This window comes from Daucus carota, chromosome 1, assembly GCF_001625215.2.
Source record: "Daucus carota subsp. sativus chromosome 1, DH1 v3.0, whole genome shotgun sequence".
NCBI lineage: Eukaryota > Viridiplantae > Streptophyta > Magnoliopsida > Apiales > Apiaceae > Daucus > Daucus carota.
This window is the reverse complement of record NC_030381.2, coordinates 49,679,120-49,698,109: the sequence shown is the minus strand read 5'-3', so window position 1 is coordinate 49,698,109 and position 18,990 is coordinate 49,679,120. Positions and strand designations below refer to the sequence as shown.

Sequence of the window (18,990 nt, the reverse complement as noted above, 5' to 3'; positions counted from 1 at the left end):
TATATATTTATTCTAGATAATTGTGTATTGAATTCTTAATAAATTTATAAATTTCAATTATTTCTTCCACTTCATCTCCTTCTCTTATTTTCTTTCATTTTTCATTTTCCCTCCCTTTTTTATCTCCCCCATCATAATAGAAATTCTAATAAAATATTACTTTTTCCAGATATTGAGTTGATTATAAGGAATACCGTTGGAGTAAAACAACTTTTTACTTACCTATATTTTAAGTAACCATTAATATATTATATTTTAGGGGTTCAAAACAGGTAACACCATTGGGTTGCTCTAATAAACTACTCCCTCTATTTTTTTTATATAATGCTTTTACTTTTGGCACACACTTTTAAGTGCTTTAACCCGGTAGTTAAAAATATTATCTTTTGAATTTCCTTTTTTTGAATAAAAATTTTGATTATATATTATTATTCAGAAAAAAAATTTAAAGAATAATTTTTTTAACTACCCGGTCAAAGCACTTAAAAATGTGTGCCAAAAATTAAAGCGTCGTATAAAAAAAAATATAGGGAGCAGCTACAGACGTAGTTTATTGTCTGAAATAATTAATTTACCCACGTGATGTGTTGAATTCTCGAAACAATGCAAATTGCAAAGAGCTAGTCCAGAACATAGAGCTAGCATGTATTCGGAAAAAGTTGTCAGATCCTGTGAAATTTTTTAGAATAAGAAAATTTATGATATTTGTTACATAACCATACGCAGCAGTGTAAAAAACGGAAATTTGATGACGAAAATACAAAATAAAGATTAACCAAATATTAATTGAATTATTTTTCAAATTGATTAGTAATTAATCGAAAATTTAATCAGTTTAGAATTATAGAACAGGAATTAATCGGTATCATCAATGTTGTAAAAAGCGAGAATCAGACTTAATCGATGAAATCACGGAACAAAAATTAATTAAGAATTAATGGAATTTATCAGCGAATTACGAAATAAGAATTAATCGATAATTAACTGTGAATAATCATCGAGTTTGAGAAAGAGGGTATCACCGTTTATTAGAAAATATATCATGGGAAAGGACGCCCCAACAAAAGCAACATGATTCCGAAACTATGGCCATCTTGTATTTTTTCCATTCCGGGTAAAAAAACTGATCACAATTCTGCTCTGCACCCTGTCAACATACCCTCTTCAACAATCCCCTTGGAGCCGTTGGATCAAATTTACAAACCCCTTTTATATCTACACAGTAAACACACAAAAACAACAGCTGCATTCAAGAAAACAAAATATGAGTTCAAGAAAATTGCAAGAGAGTGATGAAACAGCAAATGTGAGAAGATCAGCCAGGCTTCGACAGAGTCCAGTGGTCACCACTTATGCCTCAGACTCTTCGGAAAGCCAAGAACAAGTCCCAAGAAAACATCCCATTGGAAGGTGCAGCAAGAAAAAGCTCAAGTCTTTTGCATTTCAACAAGACCAGCAGCTCCAAGAACCCACCCTGGTCACTAATGGTAACACCCCTTTTGTTTATTTTTTCCATCAGTTAATTTATTTTTTTTCGATGTTCGAAGTTTAGTTATTTTTTATATGTGCCTGTTTTTGTTGAATGCGGTGAGTAATAGACTATTACTAATAGTAATGTAACACATGGATTTTTATGATTTGGGTAAGATTCTGAGATGAATATTTGGGAGAAAAGTAATGTTTTCTAAGATGGTCAGGTGTGAAGATTGTGTGATGAACTATAAGAATTTAATAACAAAAGATATGATTGTGTTTGTCTGTTTGACAACAGATGTAGTTGCATATTATTATGCATTGCAAGTACTATTTTTTATCATGTTTTTCTTTGGTGTTGACAGACTTAGTAGCTGAAATCTTTGAGAGTTAGGATGGTTAAGACTTTAATTAGTTAGTAATATGCTAGTAGAATGAATGTATTGGCTTTTAGTTTCGGCCGTGTATATGATTTACAACCTTGAATTGCAAAGATGCAAAGTTAGTAGTGAAGTAGATCCTAGAAAACTACGAGGCTGAAATTTGGTACATGTTTGTGCTGACAATAAGAGTTCTAAGATCTCCTTGATGAATCTCTAATCCATTTAATGGGACTGAATAGATATCTGACAAACCGTATATTGTTTATGTTTACATATACGAATACGGTAGTTGCTTTCTTCTGTTTAGATGACTTGAGTATGTGCCATCATATGCTATCTACAATTAGGTTTTATATGGTTAAATAATGGTTTATAAGTTAGCCACTACGAGATGATTGATTGCCAGGTGAATCATATTGCAGTGAAATGATGTTGCAATAGCAATATGGTCATATAGTTTTGCTCATTATAGGTTGTGAAATGGCACTTGGCGAAACTAGGGATGGGATACCGGTGGTGGAGATTCCATCTTCACCGGAGGAAGAAAAGCCAAAATGTGACTTTCGTGTCCTGCGTAAACATGCATTGAAACCAAAGTCTCCAGAAGAAATTTTACCAGAGGATCGTCAACATCTGGTGAATGCAGCATCTGTATTAAAATCTCAGTTGGTGGCTCGCCTCACAAGTTCTGCTGACAATTTGAAGACTGAGGACATGGTTAATCTTGCTAGTAGGTGTTACATTGCATTGAGAGAATTAGGAGATGATTATATATCATTTAGCAGTCAAGTTAATAAACTAATTACACAACACCAAGAGGTAGAATCTGCTGCTAAAGATATTGAAAATCAGAACGACGGGGACTTGAAGGCTCGTTATATTCAACAAGTGCAGTTTCTGTCTGAAGTGACTGAGAAGTTGTTCAGTCTTCAAGACAAATTGTCTAGATCTAAGACTCAGGCAGAACTTTTGATGTTTAAAAAAGAGGAGCTGACAGCTCTGTTACTTATGCTTACAGAGGAGTTGTCTGAGGAAGAAGAGAGAGTTAAGACTCTGACAGAAGAGCGGGATCAATTCAAAGAGTCCCATTCTGAGATCAAATCTGGACTTGAAAAATTGGGCGCAGAGAAGAATGAGGCTTCTGTGGCATTTAAGGCAATCAATGCACGTTATAACACTGCCAAGGAAGAATTTGAGAGGATTTCTAAGCACTTGCTTTGCTCAATAAGGAGGTAATGGGATAACTTTACCTACCTTTTGAAATACTAATCATCACCAAGTTTTGGAAAGTGGAAACTGTGATCTGCCTTCTAATTGGTAAATTTTTTATTCTTATAGTTATTTTGGTTCAAATTTGTATCTTCGATACACAATAACTTTTGTTTGGTGTTTCTGGACACACCCTTCTTATATTCAGATCTTTGGATAGTGTCATAGCTTTACATGTTTTTGACAATCATAATGGTAGCACATGTTTGTTAGGTGGACAAATGTAGATGTTTTTGCATCTGGAATAGTAATGTATGAATTGAGGGTTCATTTCTAACATTTGGTGTAAGAGAAGATAGATAGACAATTTTTTGAGTTTTGTATAGTCTAGCATGATAACTACGAGTGTTATTTTAAGTAAGATAGTAATTCAATTTTGTAAATACTTTACCAGCAGTTTTATTCTTATTTTCTAGTATATCGTTAATTGTTTATTGTCAGAACACGTATGGGAGTGCTTCAAGTGCTTCAAGTTGGAGTGCGCTTATTGTTTATATTGAAATTTACTGAATCATTTATACATCATCTGCTTGTACCTTAGCATTTGCATTTGTTGTTGACTTTACTGTTAAAAAATAAAACATAGTAGTATAAGGTACAGTAATATTACGAGATAAGTTAGCCATTTGATATCGTAAATTTCTTTATGCACAACTGTACAAAAACATGTTTTATTTATATATATGTGCAGTGTACTATTTGGCTACTGAAATATTACTAGTTTTCATGTTTTTGTGATGATTTCTTCTTTGTCTTTGCTTCCTTTTTCCGGCTTTGCTTCATGTAATCTGGAAGATTTTGGTATATGCAGGCCATCTAGACCATCGCTTGTTGGTTTTTCTCGCTCTAGTCAGGCTACCAAACCATCAACCACTAGTTTCTTTGCTAAATTGGCAACTCCACCTTCCACAGGTTTGTTCCAAACTAACAAACACACAGAAAATCAGGCTTCTGCACCTGCAATTGGTGCCTCTTTTTAAATGACCTCCGCCTCACCATCTTAATCTTCTACACAGGTACCATTCTGGTGTTGTAGGTCATCTCTTATTATATTTGAAGTATTCAGCTGATGATCTGTTGCATGACTAAAAAGGTTCTATGTTATTTTTTACAGACTTATGGATTTTTGTTTGCTTTTCAGTCGCTCTATATGAATGGATCAACAATTCTATTGAGATGCTTTACATTCAGAGGAAGGCTTAAGGCATTAATGTTTTTGCTCATCAACTTGGTTGACACACTTTGAAGAAATTGCTGGGTTTTAATCCTATCCCAGAAGAAGATACTTAAAATTCATTTACAGAAGTCTTCCATGCTTAAGCTTCATGCAAAAGTTGTGTTAGGTTCAGAGATTTATTTATGCTGTCGCATTTTGATGATGGTTCGTGTTAGATTATAATACTCTAATTTGACATTAGCTGTAATCCGATTCAAAATCTGAAGTTCACTGAAACCACAAGATATGCATGACCAAACGAGATCTTAACTGATACTAGTTTTCATTCTCAAATGATCTGATTATGCTATGAAGTAAAATTTTGAAATGTAACTAGAAAACATTCTCCTGCAAAATTAAATCTATAGTTCCCGACTTCCCGGAAATATAGTGGGGCCGTTTGGGTTAGCTTAAAAGAAGTAACTTCTTGCTTATATTAAAGAAGTGGAGAAGTGGGGTAGAAGTGAGAAGTAAATAAGTTAATAAAGTGTTTGGGAAAGAAGCAGAAGCTGTGAGAGAGAAGCTAGCATTCTCAGCTTCTTAAAAGTGCTTCTACTTCTTTACACAAACGGGTCAAGAAAAGCAGAAGCCAGAAGCAGCTTCTGATTCTTGTTCCCAAACAGGCCCGCTTATGCAACTTAAATTTTCCCGGGACAGAACCAAATCGCAAAGTTCACATTCTATAGTTCCCGGAAATATACTTATGCAACTTAAACACCTGGGAAATGTTTATTCCGAGGCAAAGTTTCATGTACTGAGTAGACCAGATCGAACTACCATTATAATCCAAAAACAATAAATTAAATGTAACAGTTGAAATAAAATGAAAGAAAGACATTTGAAAAGACGGGAATCTTTTAGTCTTTCTATTCCTGGTATACATTCTGATTACATTTCTGCTGCACACCCTGTAAACATGCCCTTTCAAACAGCATGCAAATGTAATTATATTTCAGAGTAATGGCTGTCACTTGTACTGTTTTAAAGCAGCTCTGATCAGCAACTTCCCATTTCAAATTTATCAAACCCCAAAATATATATAATATATTACAATTTTCTTGTATTACAATATCTTTTTCAGGAAGAAAAAGATGAGCTTGAGAAAATGTGGAATGCAGCAGAGTGTAGACACATCAAAGCTAAGAAGATCAACCAGGATTCGCCAGAGTTCCGTTGCTTTCTCGCCGGAAAAGGAGGTCAAAGTGCAGGGAGAAATGGGCATTGCGAGATGTGGGTATAACAAGAGAAAGCAGAAAGCTTTAGCTGTTGAGGAGGATCAACATCAAACCCACCTAGCCCCTTCTGCTGGTAATCCCCCAAATGTGTGTGTTTCTGTGTGTGTGTGTGAAATGATGTTTTTCAGTTTGAGTGCAAGTAGCTAATAGCCTCATAGTAATGTAAAAGAAATTAGATTTCAAGATTAGGGCAAGATTCTGTGAAAAATATTTGTGTTAAGAAATAATGTTATAGGATGTTTTCATGATAAATCTCTCCTCTACCTAGTGGCAAAAGATGTACATTTCACGAAATATGTTTCGCATTGCTTTATTTTCAGTTGGTTCAGTTAATTTTGGAAGGGCAAAAAAGCAATGATTTTGTATGACTATTGATTTATATTCAATATTTGAATGAAATGAAGTGGTGGTATTTATAATATGTTATATAATAATGCCTCATATAGGTCAGAAAATGCAACCTGTAGAAACTAGGGATGAAGTACCAGTAGTGGAGCTTCCTGCTTCTCCGATTGAAGAGAAGCCAAAAGTTGACCTTCTTTTCCTGCTTGAACATGCAATGAAACCAAATTCTCGAGAAGAGGTTTTACCTGAGGATCGTAAACATCTGGAGAATGCAGCATTTGTATTGAAATCTCAGTTGGTGGCCCGTCTCACATGTTCTACTGAGAAATTGAAGACAGAGGACAAGATTGATCTTGCTAATAGGTGTTACAGGGCACTGAGAGAATTAGGGGATGATTATAGAACTTTCAACATGGAAGTTTACAAATTCATTGCACAGCAGCAAGAGCTGGAATTTGCTGCTAAAGACAAGGAAAATTGGAATGACGGGGACTTGAAGGCTCGTTATAATAAGCAACAGCAGGTTTTTTATGATGTGACCGGCAAGTTATTCAGTGCTCAAGACAAACTGTCGAGAACTACGAGTCATGTAGATCTTCTAAAGTTTAAAAAAGCTGAGCTGACATCTGTCTTACTTACGATTACAAAGGAGTTGTTTGAGGAGGAAAAGAAACTTGAGGCTTTGAAAGCGGAGAGAGATAAATGCAAAGAGGTTCATTTAAAAGCTGAAGCTGGAATCCAAAATTTGGACGCAGAGAAGAATGAGGCTTCTATGGCACTTGAGGCGATCAATGTTCAGTACGATGCTGCCAAAGAAGAATTTGAGAGGATGAGTAATCACTTGCTGCAGTTGGTGAGGAGGTAATGGGATAACTTTACTGAGTGTTACTAGCAATCAGTAAAAAACACTATTTTCTGCTTTTTGATTCTGTTTTGGGGATGAGGGAGGGGATTGTTGAAAGTTCTTCCTTTCGTTGAGATTTTGGGTACATATCTATATGCACAATACACATTATATTTTACATTGTTGTTTCTGAATATGCTGTTGTTATTGTGTGTGACATTCAGATCATTGGAGAGCACTGAAGTTTCTTTTTGTTTACTTTCATGATTTTTTTCGGCAATCCTTGTAATTTTTAGGGTATGGTTGAGTGGAGCATAAAAAAGGGAGCAATATATGACCCTTCATTTTATATAATTTATCATGGTAATGCTGACTGTTGTTTCGGTATGATAGTTACTTATAACTAAAACTTCATTATGACCTTAAGCCTGATATTTAATTTGTTATCCACATGTACAACAGGGTGCTTCAAATTGGAAAGAGCTAATTGTTTAGATTGGAATTTACTGAAACATATATTGGGTCATCTGTTTGTACATGAACATTTTCAGTTATTGTCAATTTAAGGTTGAAGGATAACTGGATAAGTTTTAATATCAATTTTCCAGTGTTATTAAACGGATAAGTTAATCTGTTTTACCAATGTAAAATAACATTCTAGTATTCCTTTCCACAAATGTAAGTATATAGTTGCAACTTGCAAGTTTCAACTTGGCGAAAGAAATCTTACCACTTTTCACCTTTCTACTGATAAATGATTTTTTGACTTTGCTTCTCTTTCTGGCTTGCCTCCTCTAATCTGAAAGATAAATTTATTTGTAGGTCACCTTCAAATCAGGCTGCTGCACCATCAACTACTAGTTTCTCTACTGCTGGATTGACTAAGGCACCTTCAACAGGTTTGTCCCAGCTAACAAAGCCATTAAAAAATGATCTTCCATTTGCTTTATGTTTTGTTTTTTGGTGTACATCCTTTGTACTTAAGAGTATACTTGAAAATTCCAAAGCTCAATATGAAACAATGTCTTCCTAGTTTGAAACATACAGCCTTCTCTTTTATTTCCTTTCTAGCTTGTTTTTTGTTACCATAATATTCAGGTCTGACTTTGAATTTGTCACACCACCAGTGTCACCTCAACCTATTGGAGTTTCTTCTGAAACTCAAGCTTGTGGACCTGCTATTGGTGCTTCTCCTGGAATGACCTCGCCGTCTGCAACACAACAATCCTGGTGTTGTGACCCGTCTCTTGATATGTTCTTGGTATATAGAAACTACTCCCATTTAAGAATGCATTATAATGATGAAATATGGTGTTTTGCATTAGTCATTAGCATTAAATAGTTTAGCTACGTTCATTCATATATGATATAACAAACATTTCCATTAAGGGACATGGAAATTCACTGGATTTACTCTATACTCAGTAGTTAGTTCTGGCTTACTACACAGACTTAAACTCAAAGGACTCTCGAGTTAATGAACTATATATACGACTCCATGCATACAGGTATTTATACATGTGTTGTGACCGATGGATTTTAAGGAATCCCAAGTGGTGTGTTTAATTCCATGGCTAAAGTGAATGTGCGAATTTTGTCACGACAACATTGACTGCTGTTTCTTGACAACCATTATATGTGCAGTGTATAGCTATTCTATTAAATCCTGATGCTAAATAATGTATTAATATATTACAACTTCTCTCTACTTGCAGTAGTAGAAGCACATAATCAAGCAGATTAGGCAGAGGTGGTGGAATGCTGATCTAGGTGGCATCACCGAGAAGTTTATGAGTAAATGTATGTTTCAAAGACAGTTGTTATCTGTAATAGATGTCAGTTTACCACTTTGATATATATGCCTTGTCTTGATTTTTAGTGATATATATGTCGGTTATCCTGTAATGGAACTTTTTTAACATTTTTAGTGCAAATGTAAACCATTATCTTATGCTATTACAGTGTCTGGGTCATTCACCCTGTCAAGTGACCTTAAGCTGTGACAAACTGTGTAAGGGAATTTGTAGTTGGGGAATATGGTTCCAGTATCTGGACATTCCTTCTTCTCAACAGGGCTTTTAGCCAGGGGAATCTATTTGAACTAGTAGTTTCTAGCAGAGTAAACTTCGTCGTAATTGCAGTCAGTCATTTTGCTGCTACTTTAGACAAGGATATAAGAATCATGAAATTTTGTTCATAAGTTGACATTTAAACCATATGATATTTCATTGTCTTTATTTAACTTGTAAGAATTTTCATTGTAATTACATGGTAACCACAAAAAACCAACAAAAGGTGGTCTAGATGGCCTGATCTTCTGTCGTGTGGTCATCTCAGATTAGTTACGTAGAGTGATTCAAAATGTTTGAAAACTGTAACATAAAAACACACCGTGCCAATTCAGCTGCAGCAAAGTATGACAATAGCCGCGCTTTTGTCAATAAACCTACTTAAATACTCCCTCCGTCCCTCCCATTTCTTATCAAATGGGTTGGGCACGGAGGTTAAAAAATATGTATAAAGTAGTGAAAAAGAGAACTACAAGGTTCAAAACTTTCGTAATTCTTTTTATAATTATTTTTAAAAAATTCAAAAATTAGCAATCTTGTAAAAATGAACAATCGTTTTTAAATAATTATTTAAATTTTGAACCTTATTGTTCTAAAAAGATCTTTTTATTCTCTACAACTTTCGTTCTTTAAGTTTTTCTGAAAAATATCGTTTAGATGGTCAGAAAATTTAAATAAAAGTCTGATTTTAATTAAATATAATTAAATTTCCCAAAATGCCCCTACAAAAGTTAACGGTAACGGCAGAAATTAACGGAAAGGGTGCAAAGTGTCTACGGGTTAAAAGTCTGGGGCTGCAAAGTGTATTTTTCAAAACTATTAGGTGCAATGTGTAATAAGCCGAAACCAAGGGGGTGCCAATTGCAATTAACTCTTTAATATATCATTACATATATATAATAAATATAATCTACAAATATTTCGTGTACTTTCGTGTATTTTGTGTACCCCAAATGAAAACCCATATCCGACACGAAATCTATCGTGTAATTTCGTGTTCGTGTACTTTCGTGTTTCGTGTATCGAAAATCAAAACCCATATCCATTTTTTTCGTGTCGTTTCGTTTCGTGTTAGCGTTTTACGTGTCAAATTGCCAGGCCTAATCTATACTATGAGAGGATGAAGTTTAATATGGCATGGCACACATTCATGCCCTTCAAACCCTCACGAAATGCAATATAAGCTGTGCCTACAGTACGAGAAGATGAAGTTTAATATGGTATAGGACCTTGAAAAATAAAATATAAATTTTTTATTTAGATATAAATATTTTTTGTTATTATAAAAATCTTAACCATTATATTCAAAGTTCAAACTAACATGATCATCCACGTACTACTCGTAAGTTTTAACTCATGCCAAAAACGGGCCTCATGTATACCTGAACGCAGGAAAGCAATTAGGGTTCGACAATGGCGAGCGGTGGCGAGAAGAGAATAAGGAAGATTAGTGAGCTGACGGACGAAGAACTCGAAGTGGAAATTTGGGGAAAGACGGGAACGAGGCCGCGCATCGACAGAGCAGCCATTGATTACAGGCGTAACTTTCCATTCGCCAAGGACTTCTTGGAAGAAAAAGGAAACCCCCCTGATCATGTACATGTTCCCCCGAGTCGCCAGATGTGGAGGAAGGACTTGTATCCCCAATTTCTCAGAGCAGTTAAGGTTCAAGAGGAAACATACGAGGAAAGATACAAATTTACTGGAGATTTTGAAAAAGATGATCAAGAAGCTCTTGTGTACCGCAGTATTGATGATTATATCAAACTTAGCGAGGACGAAAAAATCGCTACGAGAGAATATCAAAAAGATATGAGACGATACCACAGAGACGAAGCGAAAAGCCGTGTATGTATTAATCTCTTCCTAAATTCTTTATATTTTTGGCTCTGTGGATGTATGTTGAATTTTTTGTAATTTTTGTAATTAGGGTTTTGATGTTGGGTCGTATCCATACAGAGATTATTTTGGGCTCACTGGTATTGGTTACTTATACTGTTATTACAAACCACCCGAGGTGACGATCCCTAAAGCTCGTTTGATTACTCTGCTTCATCTCTCTCGGTGGGCTGTTGCGGTGTACAACAGTTATCAGGGAAAGCGTACGTGCTATGGTAATGTACGAGTGGTGAAGGCGATGAGTTTTGGTTGTTTTGGTACAGATTTGAATATCAGTTTTCAGGCTGCCTCCTCTTCTGGTGACTACCAATTCCAAGCAACTGTGTTAGATTGTGCTTTTCCACCAGATGTACCCTATTCATCCTTTAAGATTGTCCTTGTTAGGAAATTGATGTCAGGAGAAGAAATAGACCCTCCGGAAGAAATTGATTATGTGGGTGTGCGATTCCTCCCCGTATTTCCCTTTAGTATGGAAAAGCTCTCCGATTTTGATGAGAAAGAACCACAATCAGCTAATGTTCTCCACTTTGTACGTTCTCTCTCTCTCTCTCTCTCTCACACACACACACACACACACAAAAACATGTGATTTTATTTATCATGAGGGGCTTGTCTTCCGTTATTTGTCTATAATATTATCTTTATTGTGTGGCACTGTAGTATTGTGAACCCAAAGTACCATATCCCGATTGGCTGTCACTGATATCCGTTGATCTGCCCCTCAATCTCTGTGAGTTTGTTCTCCACCAGTATAACATTGCTCTCCACCGGTTTGACAGTGATAAGGTTTGTCTCAAGTGTTCTTCTACATTTCTTTTACTTTTTAAACCCCATATTACTATTGTTGTAATCTAATCATAATTAAACTATATATACATATGCAAATGCACAGGATGAAGATGATGAAATATATGACAAAGTTAAAGTTCTCCGTGTGATTGATGTATTGAGAACATTGGATGCTGAAAACGGGACAACTTACTATGTCACATTTGAAGCCTCCTTACTTGATGACGAAGGGAATCCTCAAGTCTTCGAAACAAAATTATTTATGTCTCCCCTGATCCCAACTACAAAGATAAGGATTAAATTTGTCAGGGTCAAGAGCAACTGACTAAAGGTAATTCAATCATGCAATCCACTGATTACCAACATTTTATTTTGCTGTAATTATTTAGCTCTTCCAATCAGTTCAGTTATTTAGTAGAATTAAGAATATAAAATGCTCCCTTCTACAATTTTTTGGATTCACAAATAAATTATATGCTACGATGGAATTAGGAATTTATGTTCAGGGTCAACATTAATTAGGTGAATTCAAATTTACCTTAGATTCAATCCCAGTGTCTTATTATTAGTTATTACACGTTGTTCTGTTTCTTTCAGTTTTGATTTTAGTTGTCGGATTGTCTGGTTACATATTTTTAAATACCTGCACACCAGTAATGAAGGATAAATAAATGACAAAATATACAGCTATACTAATTCATGTGGCTTGAAAATTACCTACTACGTCTGCAAAAGAAAATATAGAACAGAAGTTTGCACTACAAGAAAAGCTGCTATTTTCGACCGTCAAATTCTAGTCGAAAATGGCTATTTTCGACCGTTAACTTAAAATATGAGTGCATCCTGGGACTGTTGAAGAGTTGAGGCATCAAGGTTTGTCATTTTAATCCTGGGACTGTTCAATATGATATGTTTTGTTTTGGTTACATTTTAATCGAAAAGACCTATACTTTCCTTCTTTCCACGAATTTTTTATGCTGTTACACAATCTTTTAAAAATGTGGTATATTGTTAGCAAAGCAGTGTCTGTATATAATTGCTGACAGTGACGGATCCGGATTTGTAATATGGAACTAACTTGTGTTGATAATCAAAAAATTCTATTCATTGACGTTAATCTAGCTGCACTCTCGTATTTTGGGACTAAACCGGGTGCTTACGAGATATCTGTGTATCTTTGTGTTTGCAAAGAATCAAGTCAAAAGATTTAGTTCTAGTTTTGAGGACTATGACTTTTTTATATAGATATTTCGGGTGTTTGAGATAGAGTAGAAATAGGTGTTAAAGTTTGTAATAAGATAGATTTCATGTTTGATCAGTCGTTGGTGATTATTTAGAACTCGAGTAGTTATCTGTGAGACTGTGAATAAAAATCCATTTAGAATTCTAAGATTCTGGATCTTTTTATGAGACGCCAATTTAGACTAGGAATTTGAGGTATGGGCCTGACAGGGCTGGGATCGTGCCTTGAGGTTTCACAGCCCACGTATCTCAATCGTGGACGTCTACTGGGCTTTCATTAATCCTTATTAATTTATTACAAAAATGATTAATAAATTATAAACATGTACCTTAATAAGTGGGCTTGTTTTCTTGTGGGCCTTTATTGTTCATAATATTGTAGGGTGTAGGGCCGTATTGTAACCCATATCGTACATATTTACAAAATAATTGCTATCGAAGATCACATTAACCCATATCCAACCGTTATCCACGTAATATTGTGATAGGAATGAATAGTAACCCATATCATACACGTTTACAAAAGAGTTGCTATCGAAGATCACATTAACACATATCCAGCAGTTATCCACGTAATATTGTGATAAGAATGAATAGTAAAGATATGTGATAAGAACGAACTTCAAACATAGAAAGATAAGTAAAAGTAGCAAAAAGTATGAAGACGTAATGGATATGATAATATATCTTTACAAAGTGTAACTGAAATTTGGTGACCGAGTTTAATCTGACTGCATTGTCTGGCGCGTAGAATATAAGAGTATTTATTATAAAGTTATAATACATTTAGTTTTTAAACATGTATTACTTTATCATCCTTATTAATTAAATAAGTTTAGCAAAATAATAATTTATTTCTTGTGCTCTTTAGAAACCTTGCTTATGTATTAATCATGAAATTTTGAATTTCAATGATTTGTTATATAAAGACGCATTCATAATATACTGTTTTCAAATAAAATAATGTAAATTAATAAATTAAACTATTATAAAATCAAACAAAATCAACCAATTTAAAAGCGGATTCAATTATACAATCCTGATTAAATTAGTTAAATTGGTGAGAATAAATTATTTATCTATATATTAACCTTTTATATTATATGTCCAATTATGTTAGAGATATAGATATAGAGAATAGTGTTTTGTATATCAACTCATCATCTATATTTTAGATAATTAACTAAATTGATTAATTCAAATGAATTTTTAAGTAGTCACTGAAAATTTAATCTCATGAATATATCGCCTATTTTAATTTTAGTTTTATGTAAGATATAACATACTTAAGAGGATACACGAGTATCTCCATACATGTTTTTTGCATTTTTTTTGCACTTGTTGTCTAAAATTATATATATAATAACTATTCTTGAATTATAATATTGTTTTTATATATTATTCTTTATATTGGTTATCTAAAATTTAGATTTAACATATGAAATAAGGGAACTGAAAATTTGGAGAAAGAATGAGGGAAAATATGTCTAGAATTTTAAAATTTTATAAAAGGGATTAACAGTAATCAAGTTGATTTTTTACTCTTGTTACCGGAATAAAATTATTAAATCATTCTTTTATAGGAAAAATTATATACTAAGAGCGGCGAACGTTCACGCGCAAGATGTGAGACTAGAAGAGAACAATATCCGGGAACAACTATTATATAAAAACAGTGGGCTTCTCTTTATATAAAGCATCCGTTACTCAAGAACGGCCGAAATTTCATAATTACATACACCTCCACGTACACGTTTTACATAAATCAATTTTGTTATAAATAGTGATATCTTTGGGATAGAGATCATCACTAAATTTTATTATCCCCTTGGTATACTTGGCTTTATTTTCAACAAAGCTCAAAACCTCTGAATTCTTGTTTCTGTAACTCATATATTTCCTTCCAAAAGGTACACTTACTGAGTAGATTATGATTGTTATTACTGGTTTCGGTACTCGGTTCGATTTTTGTTCTATATTAGATGGCATCTAATTAATTATTTGTTTTTTAGGATACTCTTCTTGATTGGATTATGATTGTTATTGATACTGAATAGGTTTTGTGAGGCTGCAGGGTGTTTTTAACAAAGAAGAGGAGTATTAGGAGTAAAGTGTTAGGGATTTATTTTATTTCGTGGGGTTGATTGTTTTAAGGTGCATCTTTGAATCAATGTTGTAAATCAGTTGCTCCTGAGGTTGATCGTGACTAAAAGCCGGTGAAAAGTTTATCGATGCCTAGTGAAGGGAGGTCAAGGTATAATGATAAGCAGGCAATCACTCTGATCACTGTGCATGCTAGGAATATTGAGAATGAAAGGAATCAGGCACAGTGTGTTTTTCATGGGTACCATCGTAGCTTCGGAGGAATTTCTAAAAGTAGTAAATCAGGGTTGGTTGCAGTAGGGTGGGCTTCATGGGTGGTTAAAGATGTTGGTGAAGATCTCATGGGGTGGGTGCCAAGAAAAGAGAAGTCTTTTCACATTTTAGATAATGTATGCTCCTTTTCCATGTTGTCTCTCTTTGTTGTATTTTATCATGGGTCCTGTTCCCTGACAAGTGTGTCAGGGAACAGTTAACCAACACACTGCTTCCCAGGCGTTGGATCGTTGCTTTACTGTCATTATAGATTATCCTATTGTGCACAAATTTGTATTTGAATTATATATTTGATTTTCATGACTAACTGATTAAACATCTTATTTAAGCAACTTTATTTTCTTTTGCAGATAAGAGAAGACAATTATAACATAGTTTATCGGACTCTTGATCTGGAAAAAAAGAAGATTGTTGCTTTGAAGAAAATAACATTCAACAATCTTGCAGGAATTACATTTCGCCCTGGTCTAAAGTCTACAGAACCTCAGGTATTCCTGCAAAATATGTGCAATAGGCTATGCCAGAGTTTGTATGATAAACTATGCACGCATAATGCTCGTGTGTTTGTGGAAGTGGGTTCATCAATACAGTATATACATACCTCAATTTTCCCTTTTATCTGATTATGAAGGTGGTGGCTTAAACCAATTAGTTGTTGTTAATCCTTGATAATTTCTTCCACTTTTAGGTGTAAAATGATATTTAGAGAAAAAAGATATATCTCTATTTTTTTCTTATTGTGAAATTAGATTTTCTCGGATCTCTTCAGACTTGTTGAAACACAATTTGAGACAGGGTTGTGCCTTATTAGAGGTGTATTTGAGACTATGATTAATTAAAATATAAGTTTTAGAGCTTACATCGTCATATGTATAATTCATGAACTCAACTTTTGCAGATCAAATGATGCATGAGGCTATTTTGTGGACTTGACTATTGCCACAGTCAGGGCATTCTGCATCGTGACATTAAAGGCTCCAATTTTTGCTTGACAATAATGAAAATTTGAAGATAGCAGATTTTGGCTTGGCATACTATTACGATCCAGCACAAGTCTGGCAATTTACAAATCGTGTTGTTACTCTCTGGTACCTATCACCTGAGCTCTTGCTCGGTGCCAGTTCTTGTGATAGTGCCAGAGATTTATGGACCACTGGTTGCATTCTTGTTGAATTATATGAAGGACTCCTGGCAAATGACTTGTAAATAAGTTGTTGCAGACAATTATACATGTATGGCTACTAGAAAGATAAATAGCTGAAATTGCAGCAGTATCACATATATCATCTCTAATTTCACACATAATGTCGCATAAGCTGTCATGAATTTATGCATTACACAAATTCAAAATGAGGAAAAAAAAAAGCGACTAATTATAATATATTATAATCTTGATGTAAAAGAAACTAACATAAATAAATATAATAGAGAGGGAAAATATAACTTGGTTATAATTTTGGAGTTAGTAACATAAGATTACAGGTTCAATTACATACAATATAATCGCATTAATTACAAAATACAATCGCATTAATTACAAAATACAATCGCATACAATTACATACAATATGAACATGCTGTGACACACTGTGTAATGGAATTTGTAGTTTATGGGGAATATGGTACCAGTATCTGGACATCCCTTCGTCTCCATATGACTTTTAGCCAGGGGAATCTATTTGAACCAGTATATTCTAGCAGAGTAGATTTTCGTATTTCAGTCAGTCATTTTGCTGCTACTTTAGAGTTTAGACACACAAGTATGTAAGAATCAGAAAAGTTTGTTTATGAGTTGACCTTTAAACCATATTTTACATCAAAGATTTATATAGCATTGATATGCTATATAAACTTTTGCTTGCTGTTGGTTTATGTAGAGTGATTCAAAATGTTTGAAAACTGTAACACAAGGACACGACCGTGTCAATACATCTGCAGCAAAGTTTGACAATAGCCTACTTAAATATATTTGACAATAACTCAAATCAGTCACCTTTGCCAGATTGAGCAGGCAATTAGCCTTTCTCAATTTTGCTTCACTTGTAAAGTCATTCCGGGCCCAATTTTAACAGAAGTCGCGTACGGGAGTCTAGAGATAAGCAAGGCCACTACCGACACCAAAAATCTCCCACACTTACACCACAAAAGCTCTATCTGGGGTTCTGCACAACCAATACTTCATAATCGTCCCTGCAAGTAATCTTTCTTCTTCTTTTTATTGTTCAACCATGATTTTCAGCTTTCTCAAATTGAACATTCTCTTAATTTTGATATCAGCAACCTTAAGATTTGTATATTTAATATTCTTATTCAAACAATGTCACGGATCAACAAGCTTTGTATTCTTTCAAGTCTTCAGTAACAGCTGACCCGTTGGGTGTGCTATCCTCGTGGAACAATTCAATCCACTTCTGTCTGTGGAAAGGTGTTACATGCAGCAGCAGACGACAGAGGGTGACTGCACTTGATCAGTTGATCTCTCCTCGCGACACTTAGTGGGTACATTGTCTCCTCATATTGGAAACCTGTCCTTTCTCAGGGTAATTTACCTCCACGACAACTTCTTTCATGGCCCGATCCCAAATGAAATTGGTCAAGTGTTTCGCCTACAATATCTCTATCTAAAATACAACAATTTTGAAGGTGGATTTCCTGCCAATTTGAGTTACTGCGTAGATATCAGAAACATCAGCCTGTTCCACAACGATCTTAAAGGAAAGCTACCTACAGAGTTTGCTTCTTGGCCTAGGCTTAATTTGTTTAATCTTGGAAGCAATCATTTTACCGGATCAATTCCACCTTCCATTGGTAATGTATCGACTCTCCGCCTGCTTAGTCTGAGCAGTAACAACCTAGCAGGGGCGATACCTCTGGAAGTTGCTCATCTTACAAAATTAGGCTATCTTGACTTATCAACTAACAATTTGTCGGGTAGGGTTCCCCTGTGCCTTTACAACGTATCGTCCCTCTCTGTTGTTGGTTTAAACAGTAACGAGTTAGAAGACACGCTTCCTGCAGATTTGGGCTTCAACCTTCCCAAGCTGCAAGAGTTCTACATTGGAGATAACAGAATTTCTGGGCCGCTTCCTGCATCAATAATCAATGCATCCAACCTTGCCATCTTTGTCATAGATCATAACAATATTACGGGTCCTATACCGATGAATTTGGGAAGCTTATCTAATCTTCAAGTGCTAAACCTGGGTAACAATCCACTTGGAGACAGTCAGCGGTCCAATGACCTGACCTTCTTCAGTTCTCTGGTCAACTGTACCTATCTATATGAATTAATCTTATATAAGAATGGTTTAAGAGGGGAGCTCCCAAATTCCATCGTAAACCTCTCCACCTCAATAGAGAAACTGTACTTGTTCACAAACGACATCTATGGAGGCATACCCCGTGAAATTGGAAAACTTGTGAACTTGACGGTACTTCAGTTGGATGACAATCTACTGACAGGGACAATTCCAGCATCAATTGGAGATCTAACTAAGTTAGGCAATCTATATTTGAGTGGAAATAAAATTTCAGGAGCGATACCACCTTCCATCGGTAACGTTACTCAATTAATTGTTCTCCATTTGGAAGATAATATGCTCCAGGGGAGCATACCTACTGGATTGTTTAATATCTCGAGTTTACAGGAACTGTCAGTCACTAACAGACGCCTTGGAGGTGTAATACCTGAGCAAATTGTTGGACTTTCGTCGCACTGTGTTTTCCTATATTTGGACCAAAATCTATTCACAGGACGACTACCATCCAACATTGGGAGCTTCAAGCATTTAGTTGCACTAGATATCTCGTACAACAAATTCAGGGGGTGATATACCCTTTACTCTGGGTG

At 34.9% G+C, this 18,990-nt stretch overlaps 4 protein-coding genes across 11 annotated transcripts; all 4 read left to right on the top strand.

The window, feature by feature from the left end:
• Nucleotides 1–1,068: 1,068 nt before the first annotated feature.
• On the top strand, nt 1,069–4,469 carry LOC108215042 (uncharacterized). Of its 3 annotated transcripts, none has more exons than XM_064085917.1 (4): nt 1,069–1,487; nt 2,329–3,088; nt 3,937–4,037; nt 4,267–4,469. In XM_064085917.1, the coding sequence occupies exons 1-4, from the start codon at nt 1,265–1,267 to the stop codon at nt 4,326–4,328; spliced, it is 1,146 nt and encodes a 381-aa protein (XP_063941987.1). In that variant the 5' UTR covers nt 1,069–1,264; the 3' UTR covers nt 4,329–4,469. The 3 variants fall into 3 exon arrangements, 2 of the variants coding, with proteins under 2 accessions (XP_063941987.1, XP_017242859.1); XM_017387370.2 differs by having other exon boundaries at nt 1,071–1,487; nt 3,937–4,141; XR_010288152.1 differs by lacking the exon at nt 4,267–4,469 and having other exon boundaries at nt 2,329–3,173; nt 3,937–4,074.
• Nucleotides 4,470–4,682: 213 nt separating this feature from the next.
• LOC108215028 (uncharacterized) lies at nt 4,683–8,960 on the top strand. Of its 2 annotated transcripts, XM_064085915.1 has the most exons (5): nt 4,683–5,649; nt 6,023–6,782; nt 7,588–7,664; nt 7,893–8,026; nt 8,481–8,959. In XM_064085915.1, exons 1-5 carry the CDS (start codon nt 5,433–5,435, stop codon nt 8,481–8,483), a joined length of 1,191 nt encoding a protein of 396 aa, XP_063941985.1. In that variant the 5' UTR covers nt 4,683–5,432; the 3' UTR covers nt 8,484–8,959. The 2 variants fall into 2 exon arrangements, with proteins under 2 accessions (XP_063941985.1, XP_063941986.1); XM_064085916.1 differs by lacking the exon at nt 7,893–8,026 and having other exon boundaries at nt 8,481–8,960.
• A 1,210-nt stretch (nt 8,961–10,170) lies between these two features.
• Nucleotides 10,171–16,562, top strand: LOC108199224 (uncharacterized). 5 transcript variants are annotated; one of them, XM_064085913.1, is made up of 7 exons: nt 10,171–10,682; nt 10,765–11,262; nt 11,394–11,519; nt 11,626–11,853; nt 14,949–15,256; nt 15,491–15,628; nt 16,039–16,557. In XM_064085913.1, the coding sequence occupies exons 1-4, from the start codon at nt 10,248–10,250 to the stop codon at nt 11,845–11,847; spliced, it is 1,281 nt and encodes a 426-aa protein (XP_063941983.1). In that variant the 5' UTR covers nt 10,171–10,247; the 3' UTR covers nt 11,848–11,853; nt 14,949–15,256; nt 15,491–15,628; nt 16,039–16,557. The 5 variants fall into 5 exon arrangements, with proteins under 5 accessions (XP_063941983.1, XP_063941982.1, XP_063941981.1 ...); XM_064085912.1 differs by having other exon boundaries at nt 14,832–15,256; nt 16,039–16,555; XM_064085911.1 differs by having other exon boundaries at nt 14,777–15,256; nt 16,039–16,555.
• LOC108224029 (putative receptor-like protein kinase At3g47110) lies at nt 14,996–18,970 on the top strand. Its single transcript, XM_064086979.1, has 4 exons — nt 14,996–15,256; nt 15,491–15,628; nt 16,152–16,342; nt 17,680–18,970. The coding sequence occupies exons 1-4, from the start codon at nt 14,996–14,998 to the stop codon at nt 18,968–18,970; spliced, it is 1,881 nt and encodes a 626-aa protein (XP_063943049.1).
• Nucleotides 18,971–18,990: the final 20 nt, after the last annotated feature.

Coding starts and splice junctions, on each gene's coding strand:
- LOC108215028 (XM_064085915.1), top strand. CDS start 5,433: ATGAGCTTGAGAAAATGTGGAATGCAGCAGAGTGTAGACACATCAAAG. Junction 5,650..6,022: donor CCACCTAGCCCCTTCTGCTG/GTAATCCCCCAA, acceptor TGCCTCATATAG/GTCAGAAAATGCAACCTGTA. Junction 7,665..7,892: donor GACTAAGGCACCTTCAACAG/GTTTGTCCCAGC, acceptor TCACACCACCAG/TGTCACCTCAACCTATTGGA.
- LOC108224029 (XM_064086979.1), top strand. CDS start 14,996: ATGCCTAGTGAAGGGAGGTCAAGGTATAATGATAAGCAGGCAATCACT. Junction 15,629..16,151: donor TAAAGTCTACAGAACCTCAG/GTATTCCTGCAA, acceptor GAAAATTTGAAG/ATAGCAGATTTTGGCTTGGC. Junction 16,343..17,679: donor GGACTCCTGGCAAATGACTT/GTAAATAAGTTG, acceptor GTCCTTTCTCAG/GGTAATTTACCTCCACGACA.
- LOC108199224 (XM_064085914.1), top strand. CDS start 10,248: ATGGCGAGCGGTGGCGAGAAGAGAATAAGGAAGATTAGTGAGCTGACG. Junction 10,683..10,764: donor GAGACGAAGCGAAAAGCCGT/GTATGTATTAAT, acceptor TTTTGTAATTAG/GGTTTTGATGTTGGGTCGTA. Junction 11,520..11,625: donor ACCGGTTTGACAGTGATAAG/GTTTGTCTCAAG, acceptor GCAAATGCACAG/GATGAAGATGATGAAATATA.
- LOC108215042 (XM_017387370.2), top strand. CDS start 1,265: ATGAGTTCAAGAAAATTGCAAGAGAGTGATGAAACAGCAAATGTGAGA. Junction 1,488..2,328: donor ACCCACCCTGGTCACTAATG/GTAACACCCCTT, acceptor TGCTCATTATAG/GTTGTGAAATGGCACTTGGC. Junction 3,089..3,936: donor TTGCTTTGCTCAATAAGGAG/GTAATGGGATAA, acceptor TGGTATATGCAG/GCCATCTAGACCATCGCTTG.